Source organism: Chiloscyllium punctatum, chromosome 4 (genome assembly GCF_047496795.1).
Source record: "Chiloscyllium punctatum isolate Juve2018m chromosome 4, sChiPun1.3, whole genome shotgun sequence".
In the NCBI taxonomy this organism is placed as follows: Eukaryota; Metazoa; Chordata; class Chondrichthyes; order Orectolobiformes; family Hemiscylliidae; genus Chiloscyllium; species Chiloscyllium punctatum.
In genome coordinates, this window is record NC_092742.1 from 11,863,921 (window position 1) to 11,880,008 (window position 16,088).

A 16,088-nucleotide genomic window follows, 5' to 3' on the forward strand; every position below is an offset into this window, starting at 1 on the left:
TAACCTGGTATTGTGTGATTTTTAACTTGTTTGCATAGGCATAGAGTACAAAATGGAACTCGTGTCAAATTTGTACAAAACACTAGTTTGGCCTCAACTGACACATTTAGTTCCAACCTTTGCATCATTCTTTAGGAAGAATATGAAGACCTTAAAGAATGTGCTTCAGTTACATATAGGTAAAGTTACTATAGTCCTATCAGACCATAGGCTGCTTTCTGTTTAGAGGCTGGAATTGGTTAACCCGAGGTGACCACACCTCAGGTGAAGGGAGAGGTTGGGAAGGAGAGTACTTTATGGTGATCTCAGCCCAGTGTGGGAATTGTACCAATGTTGTTGGTGTTATCTGCATTGCAAATTAGCTGTCCAATCAATTGAGCTAATTGACCCAATTCAGTGAAAGAAGTTGAGACTGTTTTCTTCAGGTAAGTTTACAGAAGGTCCGACAGAGGTATTCAAAATCATGAGTCTGAAGAGGGTGGGGAAAAACTATTCCATTGGTAGAAGGATCTAAGACCAGAGTGAATACTTTAAGGTTTTTGACAAAAGAAACAATAAAGACATGAAAGCAAAAATTGTTTGGGATCTGAATGCAACATATAGTGGAAGCAGACTCATTATCCATAAAGAAGGTATATCCAGCATCATGGGGAAACATCAGTGATACAAGATGAATTGCTCCTTCAGAGAACTAGCACAGGCATGTCAGGCCAAATGTGACCATTCTATGTTTTCTGAAAATGTGGATTCAGAAACCAGCAGCTACTTTGCCCTTTTTTTGGTCATAATCATTGTTTTTTAACATGATCTCTGTTTTTGTTTTTCTTTTCCAGTTAGAAGAGGGTGAGCAGTTTGCTAAGATGGTAACAGAGATGAATGAAAAAGAACCTGAGTTTCGGGCCAAAGGTTTCTTAGCACTTGGCTTAACCTACAGTCTCCAAGCCACAGATGGTAAGGGCATCATATAAAGTCACAAAACTTGGCAGCATGGCCTTATGATTTATACAGTGCGATGTAGTCCTCCCTGTATTCTCATGGAGAAATTAGGAATAATTCCTTTTGCTCCTCTAACTTGTCTTTTTTTCCCAGAGCTGCATAGCTCCTTATCTTCCTGCCTTTTTCCTACTAAGCATTCGACATCTAAATCTGGTGCCAGTTAACCTCAGCTTTGTGGTATCCTGCACAGTGACCATTGGGGCTTGGCCATTCACCTTGAATTATTAATTCAGGAAATGTGTCAGGCTTACCGTATCGTTTCAAACCATTTACAAGCAAAATACTGCCAATGATGAAAATCTAAAATAAAAACAAAGCTCTAGAGTAACTCAGCGGGTCTGGCAGTATCTGTAGCAAGAGAAACAGAGTTAATCTTTTGACCTGGCTGAGTTGTCTTTGGAACTGAAAGAGGCTGGAAAATAATGGTTTATATGCTGTTGAGCAGGAAGAGAAATGAGTGGAACAGATGGTAAGGGCATCCACAGCAAAGCACAAGTGGAATATTAAAGTTATTAAAGGTAGACATAGATGCAAACTGATATTATTGATAGGTGTGAATAGTTGAAAATAGGTCACCTTTGCTGAGAGCAAGTCCATGCCATCAAGACACCTGATGGAGGATAATAAAAATGGAGGATTGTGTTCATGCCCTGAAGTTCTTGAATGCAGTGTTGAGCCCCGAAAGCTAAAAGTATCGAATCAAAAGTAAGATGGTGTCCTCTAGCATGCACTAGGTTTCACTGGAACACTGCAGGGTAAAAACGTTTCATTTTCCAGTCCTCTTCAGCTCCATAGAAGAGTCATTGAACTTGAAGTATTAATACTGTTTCTCTGGCTGTAGATCTTGCTAAACTTGCTGAGTTCCTCCAGTAGTTTGTGTTGATGTCTTAAATCGGTTTGGGGCAAGAAGAAAGGATATCAGTTATATCTTTCCTAGTTCATGCACAAATTTTTAATACAACACCTCAGTTGCATCCTCAAATTATCTCAAATTGGCAGGACACAGACAGGAGGCTATTCAAGGCATTGAGTCTATGCCAATTCTGTCAGAGGACAATTCAGTCAGTCCCACACCCCTGATCTTTCACTAAGTCCTAAATTCTTTATCTACATAATTCAACAATTCAATTCCTTTTTGGAAACTATGATTACATTTTGGAACCTTAAGTATTAACTATAATTATTCACAGCTTAGATCACAGGGCAGAGTGCTTCATAAGTTTGCAAATGACACAAAGATTGTCAGCATTTTAACATTATAGAAGGAAGCATAAAATTCCAAAGAGATATAAATAAAGTGAATCAAGAAGGCTATGACAAATGGATTTCAATATTTTTGAGTGTGGGATCTTCCACTTTTGATCTATAAAGGATAGAACAACAAAATACGTTCTAAGTGTTGGAAAGCTAGAAAGTGTAGAGGTCAAAAAGTAATTAGGGGTCTGTGTACATAGATCAGTAAAATATCATAATCAAATACAAAACTCATGAAAAAGACTAATAGAATGCTGGTTAGTATATTCAGAGAACTGCAAACAGAACGGGTTGGAATGTTTGTGATGCTTACTTTACAAACACCCGAAGTGCCATGTTCAGCTCTGGGCACCACACCTCAGGGAAGGATACATTGGTCTTGGATAGCATGCTATATGGACTCACCAGAATGACACCTGGCTCTCACTGTTAAATTCAATGCACTAAATACAGAAACTGAGGTTGTAGTCTTTGCAATTTCAACCATGATGGAACGATTTGATTTAAATTTTCAAAATACTAAGGAGACCATAGGCTATATAACTGGGGAAACTATAACTGAAAAAGACATGGTTTTAAAAATAGAGTCAAGTCTTTTGGGGAATAAAAGTAGGAAACACTCTGCATACAAAGCTATCTTCCACAAACGGAAGTTGATTATTTTGTTTAAAATCTGAGGTTGAAAGATTTCTATGAAGCAGAGGTACTAAGTGATTTGAAGCAAAGGTGAATGTATAGCATCATGATCTTCTTTAATTGTGGAGCAGGTTCAAGGAGCTAATTTGTGTTTTCCTGTTTCTATGAATTGATATTTACAATTCTATTGAGTAGTGAATCCTGAAGAAAGTGGTTCTTCTGCCAATCACCTTTGATTAACAATGCTTTAGTCATTAGAAACAATATCTCCTTACTTACTCTATACCCTTAAATTTATATGCTTCTATTAAAGCTCCTCTTAGTCTTAGCTCTCTAGTCTATCCAAATAACTGAAATCACTTGTGAAATTGACTATCAAAGGTGAGCATGGGACCCCAGTCATATTCCAAGCTAGGCAGGGCTGCCTGTGTTTTGTCAATATTTGTGATGTTCCATTCATGTGATGTGTTGAACTTCCACAGGCTTCCTTTTTCAAGCTGTCCTTTATTATTAGCAACTGCCTTGTTGCCTCATGCGGTTGTCCCAACAGGTACTGATCTTGCGCTCCCATTCTCTCTCTAGTCTCATACAGATTTTGACTATTCTCAGTTTTAAAGTCATAAGCCTCACTGAATCTGGTGGACTTGAACATTGCAGTTCCCATGCTTTGCCTCCATGCCCTGGAAACTCATTAAAAGCCATGTTGTACGCGATGCAAGTACAAGTACATTTTGTGGTCCCAGTTGGGGGCTACCAACCCTGGTTGCATGTATCACAGGAGGATATGATTGCATGATCTCCCACCTAAAATCACTCCACAGTCCAGCCTACGCAATATGTTTGTGACCCGTGGCCTTCCCCACGTCAATCGAAAAGTAAACGATTTCTTCGTTACTTGATTGAATCATTATTGACTCTGCTAAACAGCCTTTTTCCACCCCTCCCCCATCTCCAATTTCTTTATATGTCCCTCCAAGGTTGCCCATAGTAGTGTCCAGGAATCCTGGCGATGTTGGAACAATTCAAGGCTGCTACCACGTCAAAGACTTTCTCTACCTCCCCAACCCAACCAGTGAAAGTGGAGTAAATGTTTTCTCACCTGTAATATTCCAGTCCATTTTGTCTATTTTAGACCCCAGCTTTATCACTAGATGTTTACCTGCTGAGTCTTTGATTAACAGAATATAGATGCAAAATATTGTGGGTGCTGGAAATCTGAAGTAAAACAGGAAATGCTCAGCAGAACTGGCAGGATCTATCAAGAGAAAAGCAGTTACCATTTCAGGTCTGTGACCTTTCATCAGACATGAGGCTGCCAGATCTGCTGAGTGTTTGCTGCATTTTCTCATTTGATATTTCAATTCATGGTCTGTGCTCATTTTATTAACAAGTCATTGATTTTTTTTTAAAGCTACATTGAGAGGAATGCAAGAGGACCTCCAGAAAAAAGCACTTCGAGCATTTCAGAGGTGTGTGTTTAAAAAAAACAAAGTAAATAAACACATTTGAAAAATGTAATATATAATTCTTACGGTTACCATGACAACTAAAATGGATGAGATATTTTGCTTGCAAGCTTTAATTGCACACAACACCTCTCTGAGCACTCCAGTTGAGAGTTTCCTACTACGAAGTAAATGCTAGCAACTTTTAGCCTATTTTTAGGATTAATGGGAGCATATATTTGTGTAGGTGTCTGATAGTCGTCACTTACGGCAAAAGGAGTGTCACCAGAACATGGAGGTAAAGCAGTGGGAATGAATTGTGAGCATTAAAGTTCTTTTTCGGGTGTCTCTCTGCTCACCATGGGAGAGATGTTAGCACTGAGAAAACGGAACAGTCTACTTTGAGATGCAGTCAGCTGCAGAGTAAAGTAACTTGCTCAAGTTATTTGTTGCATTCTCAGAAGACCATGGCATACTGCTTATAAATGTTACATCACTTGGCTCTCCCACCATATTGAATTTGAGAGTAATGTCCCGAACTGCAAAAGTCTCAAATAAAGCCAATTGCAGAGGTGTCAAGTACATTGGAAAATTGGATTAAAAGATATTGAGGTAAATACTTGAAGAAATATTTCATAATTCTGAACAAATATGCATTCCAATGAGAAATAAAAAATCAACAGAAAAATTATCCCTCTGTGGCCAACCAAAGCAGTTAAAGGATATTTTTCAATATTAAAAAATGGCTTATAATGATGCCAAGATGATTAAAAAGCATGAGGATTATGAAAGTTTTGGAAGCTATCATATGATGACCAAAAGTGTATTAAGGGCAAGTAAGTGAATATGAGAGTAACAAGAACAGAAGTTGCTGGAAAAACTCAGCAGGTCTAGCAGCATCTGTGAAGAGAAATCAGTTAGCGTTTTGGGTCCACTGACCATTCCTCATAACTTGGCAGAAGTGGCTACTGCAGATGCTGGAGATTAGAATCAAGATTAGAGTGGTGCTGGAAAAGCACAGCAGGTCAGGCAGCATCCAAGGAGCAGGAGAATCGACGGTTCAGGCAAAGGCCCTTCACCAGGAATGAGGCTGGGAGCCTCAGGGGTGGAGAGATAAATGGGAGAGGGGTGGGCCTGGGGAGAAGGTAGCTGAGAGTGCTATAGGTGGATGGCGGTGGGGGTAAAGGTGAGAGGTCAGAGAGGAGGGTGGAGTAGATGGATGGGAAGGAAGGTTGACAGATGAGACAGGTCATGAGAACAGTGCTGAGCTGGAAGGCTGGAACTGGAGGGAGGGGAAATGAGAAAACTGGTGAGGTCCACATTGATGCCTTGGGGTTAAAGGGTCCCAAGACGGAAGATGAGACATTCTTCCTTCAGGCGTCGGGTGGTAAGGGAGTGGCGATGGAGGAAACCCAGCACCTGCGTGTTCTCGGCAGAGTGGGAGGGAGAGTTGAAATTTTCGGCTACAAGGTGGTGGATTTGATTGGTGTGTGTGTCCAAGAGATGTTCTCTGAAGCGCTCTACGAGAAGGCGTCCGGTCTCGCCAGTGTAGAGGAGACCGCATCGGGAGCAGCGGATACAGTAAATGATATGTGTGGAAGTGCAGGTGAAACTTTGATGGATGTGGAGCGCTTCTTTGGGGCCTTGGATGGAGATGAGGGGGGAGGTGGGTAGGTGTGGCCGCAGGCTTTGCAATTCCTGCGGTGGCAGAGGAGGGTGGGTTGTTAGGGGGCCTTCCCAACTTCCCACCTATCCGCTCCACCCTCCTCTCCGACCTATCACCTTTACCCCACCTCCTCCTACCGCCCCCTTGACCGTGACATCACTCCCCAACACCAAACCATCACCTCCCAGACCATACACAACCTGATCACCTCAGGGGATCTCCCACCCACAGCTTCCAACCTCATAGTTTGGGAACCCTGCATCGCCCGGTTCTACCTCCTACCCAAGGTTCACAAGCCTGACTACCTCGGCCGACCAATCATCTCTGTCTGCTCCTGCCCCACTGAATTTATCTTCACCTACCTCGATACTGTCCTACTCCTCCCTGGTTCAGGAACTCTCCACATGCATTCGGGACACCACTCGCGCCCTCCATCTCCTCCAAGACTTCCGTTTCCCCGGCCCCCGATACCTCATCTTACCATGGACGTTCAATCCCTCTACGCATCCATCTACCATGGCCAGGGCCTCCAAGCCGTCCATTTCTTCGTCTCCTGACATCCCCACCAGTACCCTTCCACTGACATTCTTATTCTTTTGGTTGAACTGGTCCTCACCAATTTCTCCTCCAAATCCTCCCACTTCCTTGAAACGAAAGCGTATGGACCCCAGCTATGCCTCTCTCTTTGTTGGCAACGTAGAACAGTCCATCTTCCAGAGTTACACTGGCACCAGTCCCCATCTCTTCCTCTGCTACATTGATGACTGCATTGGCACCACCTTGTGCTCCCACAAAGAGGTTGTACGGTTCATTAACTCCACCCGACCTTAAAATCACCTGGACCATCTCTGACACTTCCTTCCCCATTCTGGACCTCTCCATCTCCATCAACGATGACTAACTTAACACTGACATTTTCTACAAACCCACCAACTCCTACAGCTACCTGGATTACACCTTCTCCCATCCTACCTCTTGCAAAAATGCCATCCCATATTTCCAATTCCTCCGCCTCAGCCACACCTGCTCCCAGGAGGACCAGTTCCACCACAGCACACACTAGATGGCCTTCCTCTTTCAAGGCGGAACTTCCCCTCCCATGTGGTTGAAGATGCCCTCCAACGCATCTCATCCATGTCCCGCACCTCAACCCTACCCCTCTAACCGCAACAAGGACAGAACTCCCCTGGTCCTCACCTGCCACCCCACCAACCTCCGCATAAATCGCATTATTTGCCAACATTTCTGCCACCTATAAATGGACCCCACCACCAGGGATATATTTCCCTCCCCACCCCTATCCACTTTCCGTAAAGACTGTACCCTCCACAACTACCTGGTCAGGTCCACACCTCCTAACAACCCACCATTCCCTCCTGGCACCTTCCCCTGCCACCGCAGGAATTGCAAAACCTGCGCCCACACCTCCCCCCTCACCATTATCCAAGGCCCCAAAGGAGCCTTCCACGTCCATCAAAGTTTCACCTGCTCTTCCTTATAACTTGCGCCATTCTGACAAAACGTCACCGGACCTGTTATGTTAATTCTGATTTCTCTTCACAGATGCTGCCAGACCTGCTGAGCTTTTCCAGCAATTTTTGTATTTGGTTCTGATTTAAAGCATCTGCAGTTCTTTCAGTTTTTGTTTAGAATTTGAGTAAACTACTAAGAATAATAAAAGCAAATTTTAAGAGCTACATGTATGTGAAATAGTCGAGAGTGATGACAGTAAATGCCAATCTCATGGAGTCTGAGACAGGATAAATTATAATAGGAATAAAGAAATGGCAGAAATGATAAACAAATATTTTATTTGTTAACAGTATAAATCACAAAAATTGCTACAGGTTCGGAAAACTTACAAGTACTATTAGAAATAAAGAAACTGGACCCTGGCCTTGCCAGGAATTCCATGTACAGCACTGATAATGCCATTTTGTGTTAGCAGAACTTCTGTTTTCTTTCCAGTCACCTGCCTTAATAAATATGGTCCCAACTGTCACAACTCACTGATGTAGCACACTGGAAATCAGACCCTGCTATCCCCTAAAGAAAACAGAAATTGCTGGAAAAACTCATTTGTGGACAGAAGTCTGAGTCAATGTTTCGGGACGAGTGTCCCTTCCTGCTATCCCGTGTTCAACAGAGACTTTGAAAAGGATGGGCCTGTACCTTTAGATTTCAGAAACTGAAATTAGTTTGTTCAAGCATCATCGGTCTGAGAAGGCTTTTCAACATAATGGTGAAAGAATGTTTCCTCCTACTGGTCAGCCGAGAGCTCGGGAACATTAACAAATGACAAAGGAGTCTGCCATTTTAAACTCAGATGAGGAGAAATTTCTCCTTCAAAGGATTGTGGGCATTATGATTCTCAGACACAGAGAGCTGTGAAATCTTAGTTGAGTATATTCAAAGCTGAGAATGCCCTGGTTTTGAACTCTCTAGGGAAACGTGTGATTATAAGGGTTAAGTCGAATTGAAATTGAAGGTGAAATGTGATCTTCCTGACTGATGGCGTAGGCTCTATGGCTTGTTCCTGCACCTATTTATGTTATTTTGTTAAGAAAACACCAGCAGGAAAATAATTTTGTCTGCTGTAGAGTATTTCCTCTTTAAATTGATTTTCTCAGACAAAAGCAAGTCTTTAAACACTCATTGTTGCCTTTTCTGTCACCTTGGCACCCCAGAGCTCATGGGTTATGTCCAACTGATCACCAGGCTGCTTTCTACCTGGCTCTTCAGCTTGCTATATCAAGGCAGGTGAGTACTTGACTTCGTACCTTGGTTTCTTTAACATGTTCAGTGATTTGCCACTTTCTTTAACAGTTTGAGATGAGGTTATTCAAGGAGTATAGGGGGTAGAGTCGTATAGAGGGTGAGAAATGAGGCAAACAATTCAGAGATGATGAGTTCTAATCCCACTGTGGCATGCTGTGACCTTGCTTTTAATAAATTACTGATTTGTGGTCAGGAACAATTTCAAGATTGTTGCATTGATTTAGTTACAAAAAGCTCACTGGTTCATTAGGAAAGGGAAACGCCCACCCTTACCTAGCCAAAACTACACACCTTTAGTGGTGAGTGACCATAATATGGGAGCATTTACATTGTGTTTGAAAGTAAAGTAGTTGAATCTGAACCCAGGGATGTTAAATTTGAGCAAAAGAAATGCTGAAGGTATAAAGGACAAATTGTGATGATTTAGAAATATACCTTTAAAAAGTATGTAGACAACGAATTTAACGAATTGCAAAATTTTTCCATTCCTTCAAGGCACAAAATTCCAAAGATTAGTGTACACAGCTCCCTAACTTAGCAGTTTTTTTAGACCGAAGTTGACAGAAAGTACAGAAACTAGGCCTGTGCTTAAGAAAAATTACTTTTATTGCAAATAAATAGATTTTAGCTACAGGTAAAGAATTATGAACAATCAACTTATAATTCTACCAGTTAAAATGCTAATCCTTTTATTAAACTCCTCCTACAAACATACAGTCACAAAAAATTTATGGGCAGAGGAAAAGACTGTGGAGCAGTTTGGTAGTCCGTCTCCTTTTAGATTATCAGGATTTGCTGCTCCTTGTTCTTCCTTCTCTAAGTACTTCCACTTGCATGCAAGATTGACAGAGTAACTGATTCACAATTGTAAAGTCTCCGACTCCCATATCATTCCACAATCAAAATTTCCAGACTAAAAAAGTACAGTGTTTACACTAGACAACAACAGACTTCTAAATGCCAATGACAGAAAGGGATATGGAGTTAGTGAGGGAAAAAGATATCAAAGAGGAAGATCAGCCATGATCATCATGAATGATCGAACAGGCTCGGTGGGCTGAATGGCCTACTCCAATTGTGTGTTCTTGTGACTCCAACACAAGTGATTACTCCTTTCTGTAAACTGTGCAGTAACCCAGAAGTTAAAAAATTGAAAAGTAATGCCTGTTTAAATTATTGGTATACAACAAAAAAAATCAGGGAATGTTGTGTGTCATCATTTTTGAAATTTCATTCATTTGATGTGAGCGTTACTGCTAAGGGCAATATTTATTACCAGTCCCTCCTTGGGAAGATGGTGACCTGCCACATTTTGAAGTCCACGTGATATACCTTAGCCCTTGTGGTTTTATATAACTGGATAACTTGTGACGTCACTATAGGGCAGATAAGAGTCAACCACTTTGCTATGGATGTAGAATCCCAAGTAAGACAAATGGGTAAGGATGGTCGATCTTATTCTCTCATGGAAATGGTAAACCACTTGGGTTTTTCTGATACCTTGATAATTAGGTGACATCATTAATAAATGTGTAATTCTCATCTTGATTTATTTGATCAGTTAATTTTAAGTTCCACTGTTGCCATGATAACTCCTGTTTCTAGATTATCAGACTAGGCTCTGGACTTCTAGTCCAGAGATGTAACCACTATACTATCATAACCAACTTGGTTGCCTCTTAATGATCCACTTTCCAGGGCAGTTAGGGACTGATGTTTGTAGCAATCGAAGTTTCGCATTCCTGATCTTTCTGCTACTCAACCACACACTCTGCTGTCACCATCAGGGAAAGTTTCAAGAGGTCTCCAGTAAAGCAGTAGCAGTCATGACTTTGATTTTGAGAAAATTAAGAACCGTATTCTGGAAAAAATAAGCTATCAATTGAATGTGTATTCCACAGAACTTTAAACAGTTTTCTTCAGTTTAAAGTGGGGAGGGCAGTATTGTTAGCTCTGACCCGCTTATAGGTATCATTGGTTTCAATTTTTCATCTGACTTGTTTCCACAAATTCATGTTTTCTGATCACAGGAATCAAGTGATTCAATGTTTGCAAATCATGGAATGAGACTGAAAACAGCTGTAAATTGAGCGCAATACTTTCACAGGATTTCACTGTGCTCCAGGCTTGTTGCCTTATTTACTGTGTAACGCTGTGTATTGCTTTCAGATCCCAGAAGCACTGGGTTATGTTCGACAAGCTTTGCAACTGCAGGGAGATGATGTGAACTCCTTGCACCTACTGGCATTGCTTCTTTCAGCGCAGAAGCACTATCATGATGCTGTAAACATTATCGACATGGCACTGAGTGAATATCCTGAACACTTTGTGTGAGTACCTAACCCTTTTGGTTCTTTGATTTGATTTATTATTGTCACATGTACCTAGGTACAGTGAAATGCTAATGGGGAATCAATAAGGTTTACTTCAGCATAGGTCACTGAAGCAAAGAGTATTTATGAGGTTGAAACAGTGTATTTAAACTTGGTCTTCATGTTTGACACAGAGCTGATAACATAACAAAAACAGAAATTGCTGGAGAACCTCAGCAACTCTGGTAGCATCTGTGGAGAGAAAGCAGATTTGATGTTTTGGTCCAGTGACCCTTCTTCAGAACTAGTAGACGGTAGGATAAGGTGAGGTTGTTGATTTGCTCGCTGAGCTGGTAAGTTTATTCACCAACATTTCTTCACCATTCTAGATAGCACCATCAGTGAGCCTCCGGTGAAGTGTTGGTGTTCTGTCCCGCTTGCTATTTATCTGTCTGGGTCTGCTGGGGTTGGTGATGTCATTTCCAGTTTTGTTGTTGGTTCTGTTTCTTAGTGGTTGGTAAATGGGGTTCAAATCTATATGTGTGTTAATGGAGTTCCAGATTGAGTGCCAGGAATTCCTTTGCATGTCTCTGTTTGGCTTGTCCTCGAATAATTCGGAGCCCCAGTCAAAATGGCGACCTTCATTGTCTGTGTGAAGTCATACAAGTGATAGCTGATCATGTCTCTTGGTATCTAGTTGGTGTTCGCGTAACCTGGTGGCTACTTTCCTTCCTAATTGCCCTTATATAGTGTTTTTGGCAGTCTTTACACGGTATTTTGAACATAATGTTGGTCCTGTTGATTGTGGGTGTAGGATCCTTTGTACTTGTTAGAAGTTGTCATAGTCAAAAAGTGTGGTGCTGGAAAGGCCTAGCAGGTTAGGCAGCATCCAAGGAGCAGGAGAGGTATAAGACCATAAGTCATAGGAGTGGAAGCAAGGCCGTTTGGCCCATAAAGTCCACTCTGCCATTTAATCATGGCTGATAGGCTTTTCAATTCCACTTGCCCGTACTCTCCGTGTAGCCTTTAATTCCTTGAGAGATCAAGAATTTATCAATCTCTGACTTGAAGGCAGCCAACGTCCTGGCATCCGCTGCATTCCGTGGCAATGAATTCCACAGGCCCACTACTTTCTGGTAAAAGAAATGTCTCCTCATTTCCATTTTAAATTGACCCCCTCTAATTTTAAGGCTATGCCCACGGATCCTAGTCTCCCTGCCTAACAGAAGCAACTTCCCAGCATCCACCCTTTGTAAGCCATGCATCATAGAGTCATAGAGATGTACAGCGTGGAAACGGACCCTTCAGTCCAACCCGTCCATTCCGACCAGATATCCCAACCCAATCTAGTCCCACCTGCCAGTACCCGGCCCATATCCCTCCAAACCCTTCCTATTCATATACGCATCCAAATGCCTCTTAAATGTTGCAATTGTACCAGCCTCCACCACATCCTCTGGCAGCTCATTCCATACACGTACCACCCTCTGCGTGAAAAAGTTGCCCTTTAGGTCTCTTTTATATCTTTCCCCTCTCACCGTAAACCTGTGCCCTCTAGTACTGGACTCCCCAATCCCAGGGAAAAGACTTTGTCTATTTATCCTATCAATGCCCCTCATAATTTTGTAAACCTCTATGAGGTCACCCCTCAGCCTCCACCACTCCAGGGAAAACAGTCCCAGTCTGTTCAGCCTCTCCCTATAGCTCAAATCCTCCGACCCTGGCAATATCCTTGTAAATCTTTTCTGAACCCTTTCAACGTTCACAACATCTTTCCGATAGGAAGGAGATGAGAATTGCATGCAATATTCCAACAGTGGCCTAACCAATGTCCTGTAAAGCCGCAACGTGACCTCCCAACTCCTGTACTCAGTACTCTGACCAATAAAGGAAAGCATACCAAACGCCTCCTTCACTATTCTATCTACCTGCGACTCCACTTTCAAGGAGCTATGAACTTACACTCCAAGGTCACTTTGTCCAGCAACACACCCGAGGACCTTACCATTAAGTGTATAAGTCCTGCTAAGATTTGCTTTCCCAAAATGCAGCACGTCGAATTTATCTGAATTAAACTCCATCTGCCACTTCTCAGCCCATTGGCCCATCTGGTCCAGATCCTGTTGTAATCTGAGGTAACCCTCTTTGCTGTCCACTACACCTCCCAATTTTGATGTCATCTGCAAACTTACTACCTGTACCTCTTATGCTCGCATCCCAATCATTTATGTAAATGACAAAAAGTAGAGGGCCAGGTACCGATCCTTGTGGCACTCCACTGGTCACAGGCCTCCAGTCTCAAAAACAACCCTTCACCATCACCCTCTGTCTTCTACCTTTGAGCCAGTTCTGCATCCAAATGGCTCGTTCTCCCTGTATTCCATGAGATCTAACCTTGCTAATCAGTCTCTCATGGGGAACCTTATTGAACACCTTACTGAAGTCCATATAGATCACATCTACCGCTCTGCCCTCATCAATCTTCTTTGTTACTGCTTCAAAAAACTCAATCAAGTTTGTGAGACATGATTTCCCACGTAGAAAGCCATGTTGACTATCCCGAATCAGTCCTTGCCTTTCCAAATACATGTACGTCCTATCCCTCAGGATTCCCTCCAACAATTTGCCCACCACCGAGGTCAGGCTCACTCGTCTATAGTTCCCTGGCTTGTCTTTACTGCCTTTCTTAAACAGTGGCACCACGTTTGCCAACCTCCAGTCTTCCAGCACCTCACCTGTGACTATCGATGATACAAATATCTGAACAAGAGGCCCAGAATTCACTTCTCTAGCTTCCCACAGAGTTCTTGGGTACACCTGATCAGGTCCTGTGGATTTATCCACCTTTAACCATTTCAAGACATCCAGCACTTCCTCCTCTGTAATCTGGACATTTTGTAAGATGTCACCATCTATTTCCCTAAATTCTATATCTTCCATATCCTTTTCCACAGTAAATACTGATGCAAAATATTCATTTAGTATCTCCCCTATTTTCTGTGGCTCCACACAAAGGCCGCCTTGCTGATCTTTGAGGGGCCCTATTCTCTCCCTAGTTACCTTTTGTCCTTAATATGTTTGTGAAAACCCTTTGGATTCTCCTTAATTCTATTTGCTAAAGCTATCTCATGTCCCCGTTTTGCTCTCCTGATTTCCCTCTTAAGTATACTCCTACTTCCTTTATACTCTTCTAAGGATACACTTGATCTATCCTGTCTATACCTGACATATGCTTCCTTCTTTTTCTTAACCAAACCCACAATTTCTTTAGTCATCCAGCATTCCCTGTACCTACCAGCCTTCCCTTTCACCCTGACAGGAATATACGTTCTCTGGATTCTTGTTATCTCATTTCTGAAGGTTTCCCATTTTCCAGCCGTTCCTTTACCTGCGGACATCTGCCTCCAATCAGCTTTCGAAAGTTCTTGCCTAATACTGTCAAAATTGGCCTTTCTCCAACTTAGAACTTCAACTTTTAGATCTGGTCTATCCTTTTCCATCACGATTTTAAAACAAATATAATTATGGTCGCTGACCCCAAAGTGCTCCCCCACTGACACCTAAGTCACCTGCCCTGCCTTATTTCCCAAGAGCTGGTCAAGTTTTGCACCTTCTCTAGTAAGTACATCCACATACTGAATCAGAAAATTGTCTTGTACACACTTAACAAATCCCTCTCCATCTAAACCTTTAACACAATGGCAGCCCCAGTCAATGTTTGGAAAGTTAAAATCCCTGACCATAACTACCCTATTTATCCTTACAGATAGCTGAGATCTCCTTACAAGTTTGTTTCTCAATTTCCCTCTGACTATTGGGGGGGGTCTATAATACAATCCCAATAAGGTGATCTTCCCTTTCTTATTTCTCAGTTCCACCCAAATAACTTCCCTGGATGTATTTCTGGGAATATCCTCCCTCAGCACAACTGTAATGCTAACCCTTATCAAAAATGCCACTCTTGCCTCCCTTTCTATCCTTCCTTTAGCATTTGTATCCTGGAGCATTTAGCTGCCAGTCCTGCCCGTCCCTGAGCCATGTTTCCGTAATTGCTATGATATCCCAGTCCCATGTTCCTAACCGTGCTCTGAGTTCATGTGCCTTTCCTGTTGGGCCCCTTGCATTGAAATAAATGTAGTTTAATTTATTAGTCCTACCTTGTCCCTGCCTGCCCTGACTGTTTGACTCACTTCTGTTCTCAGCTGTACCAGTCTCAGATTGATCTCTTTCCTCACTATCTCCCTGGGTCCCAACCCCACCCCCACCCCTTACCCCCCTTCCCCTCCCCCACACCTTACTAGTTTAAATCCTCCCAAGCAGTTCAAGCAAATTTCCCTGCCAGTATATTAATCCCCTTCCAATTTAGGTGCAATCCGTCCTCCTTGTACAGGTCGATTCTACCCTAAAAGAGATTCCAATGATCCAAAAATGTGAATCCTTCTCCCATACACCAGCTCCTCAGCCATGCATTCATCTGCTGTATCCTCCTCTTCCTGCCCTCACTCGCTCATAGCCCTGGGAGTAATCCAGATATTACTACCCTTGAGGACCTCCTTTTTAAATTTCTGCCAACTCTCTGTAATCTCCCTTCAGAATCTCAACCTTTTCCCTTCCAATGTCATTGGTTCCAATGTGGACAATGACCTCCTGCTGGCCCCTCTCCCCCGTGAGAACGTTCTGCACCCTCTCAGACATCCTTGATCCTGGCAACAGGGAAACAACACATCATTCTGCTTTTTCTCTGCTAGCCACAGAAATGTCTGTCTGTACCTCTGACTACAGAATCCCCTAACACAATTGATCTCTTGGAAGCCGACATACCCCTCGTTGCATTAGAGCCAGTCTCCATACCAGAAACTTGGCTGTTCGTGTTACGTTCCCCTGAGAATCCATCACCCCCTACATTTTCCAAAACAGCATACCTGTTTGAAATGGGTATATCCACAAAAGAGTCCTGCACTAGCTGCCAACCTCTCTTACCCTTCCTGGAGTTAACCTCTT

General features: G+C 42.5%; 1 protein-coding gene across 1 annotated transcript in view; it reads left to right on the forward strand.

The window, feature by feature from the left end:
- ttc7b (tetratricopeptide repeat domain 7B) overlaps positions 1–16,088 on the forward strand; it is a 350,185-nt gene that overhangs the window by 183,614 nt on the left and 150,483 nt on the right. Inside the window, exons 10-13 of the mRNA XM_072568076.1 lie at positions 834–951; positions 4,298–4,355; positions 8,685–8,757; positions 10,945–11,105. Of these exons, the coding sequence (XP_072424177.1) occupies positions 834–951; positions 4,298–4,355; positions 8,685–8,757; positions 10,945–11,105 (410 nt within the window). The remainder of the gene's footprint in view (positions 1–833; positions 952–4,297; positions 4,356–8,684; positions 8,758–10,944; positions 11,106–16,088) is intronic.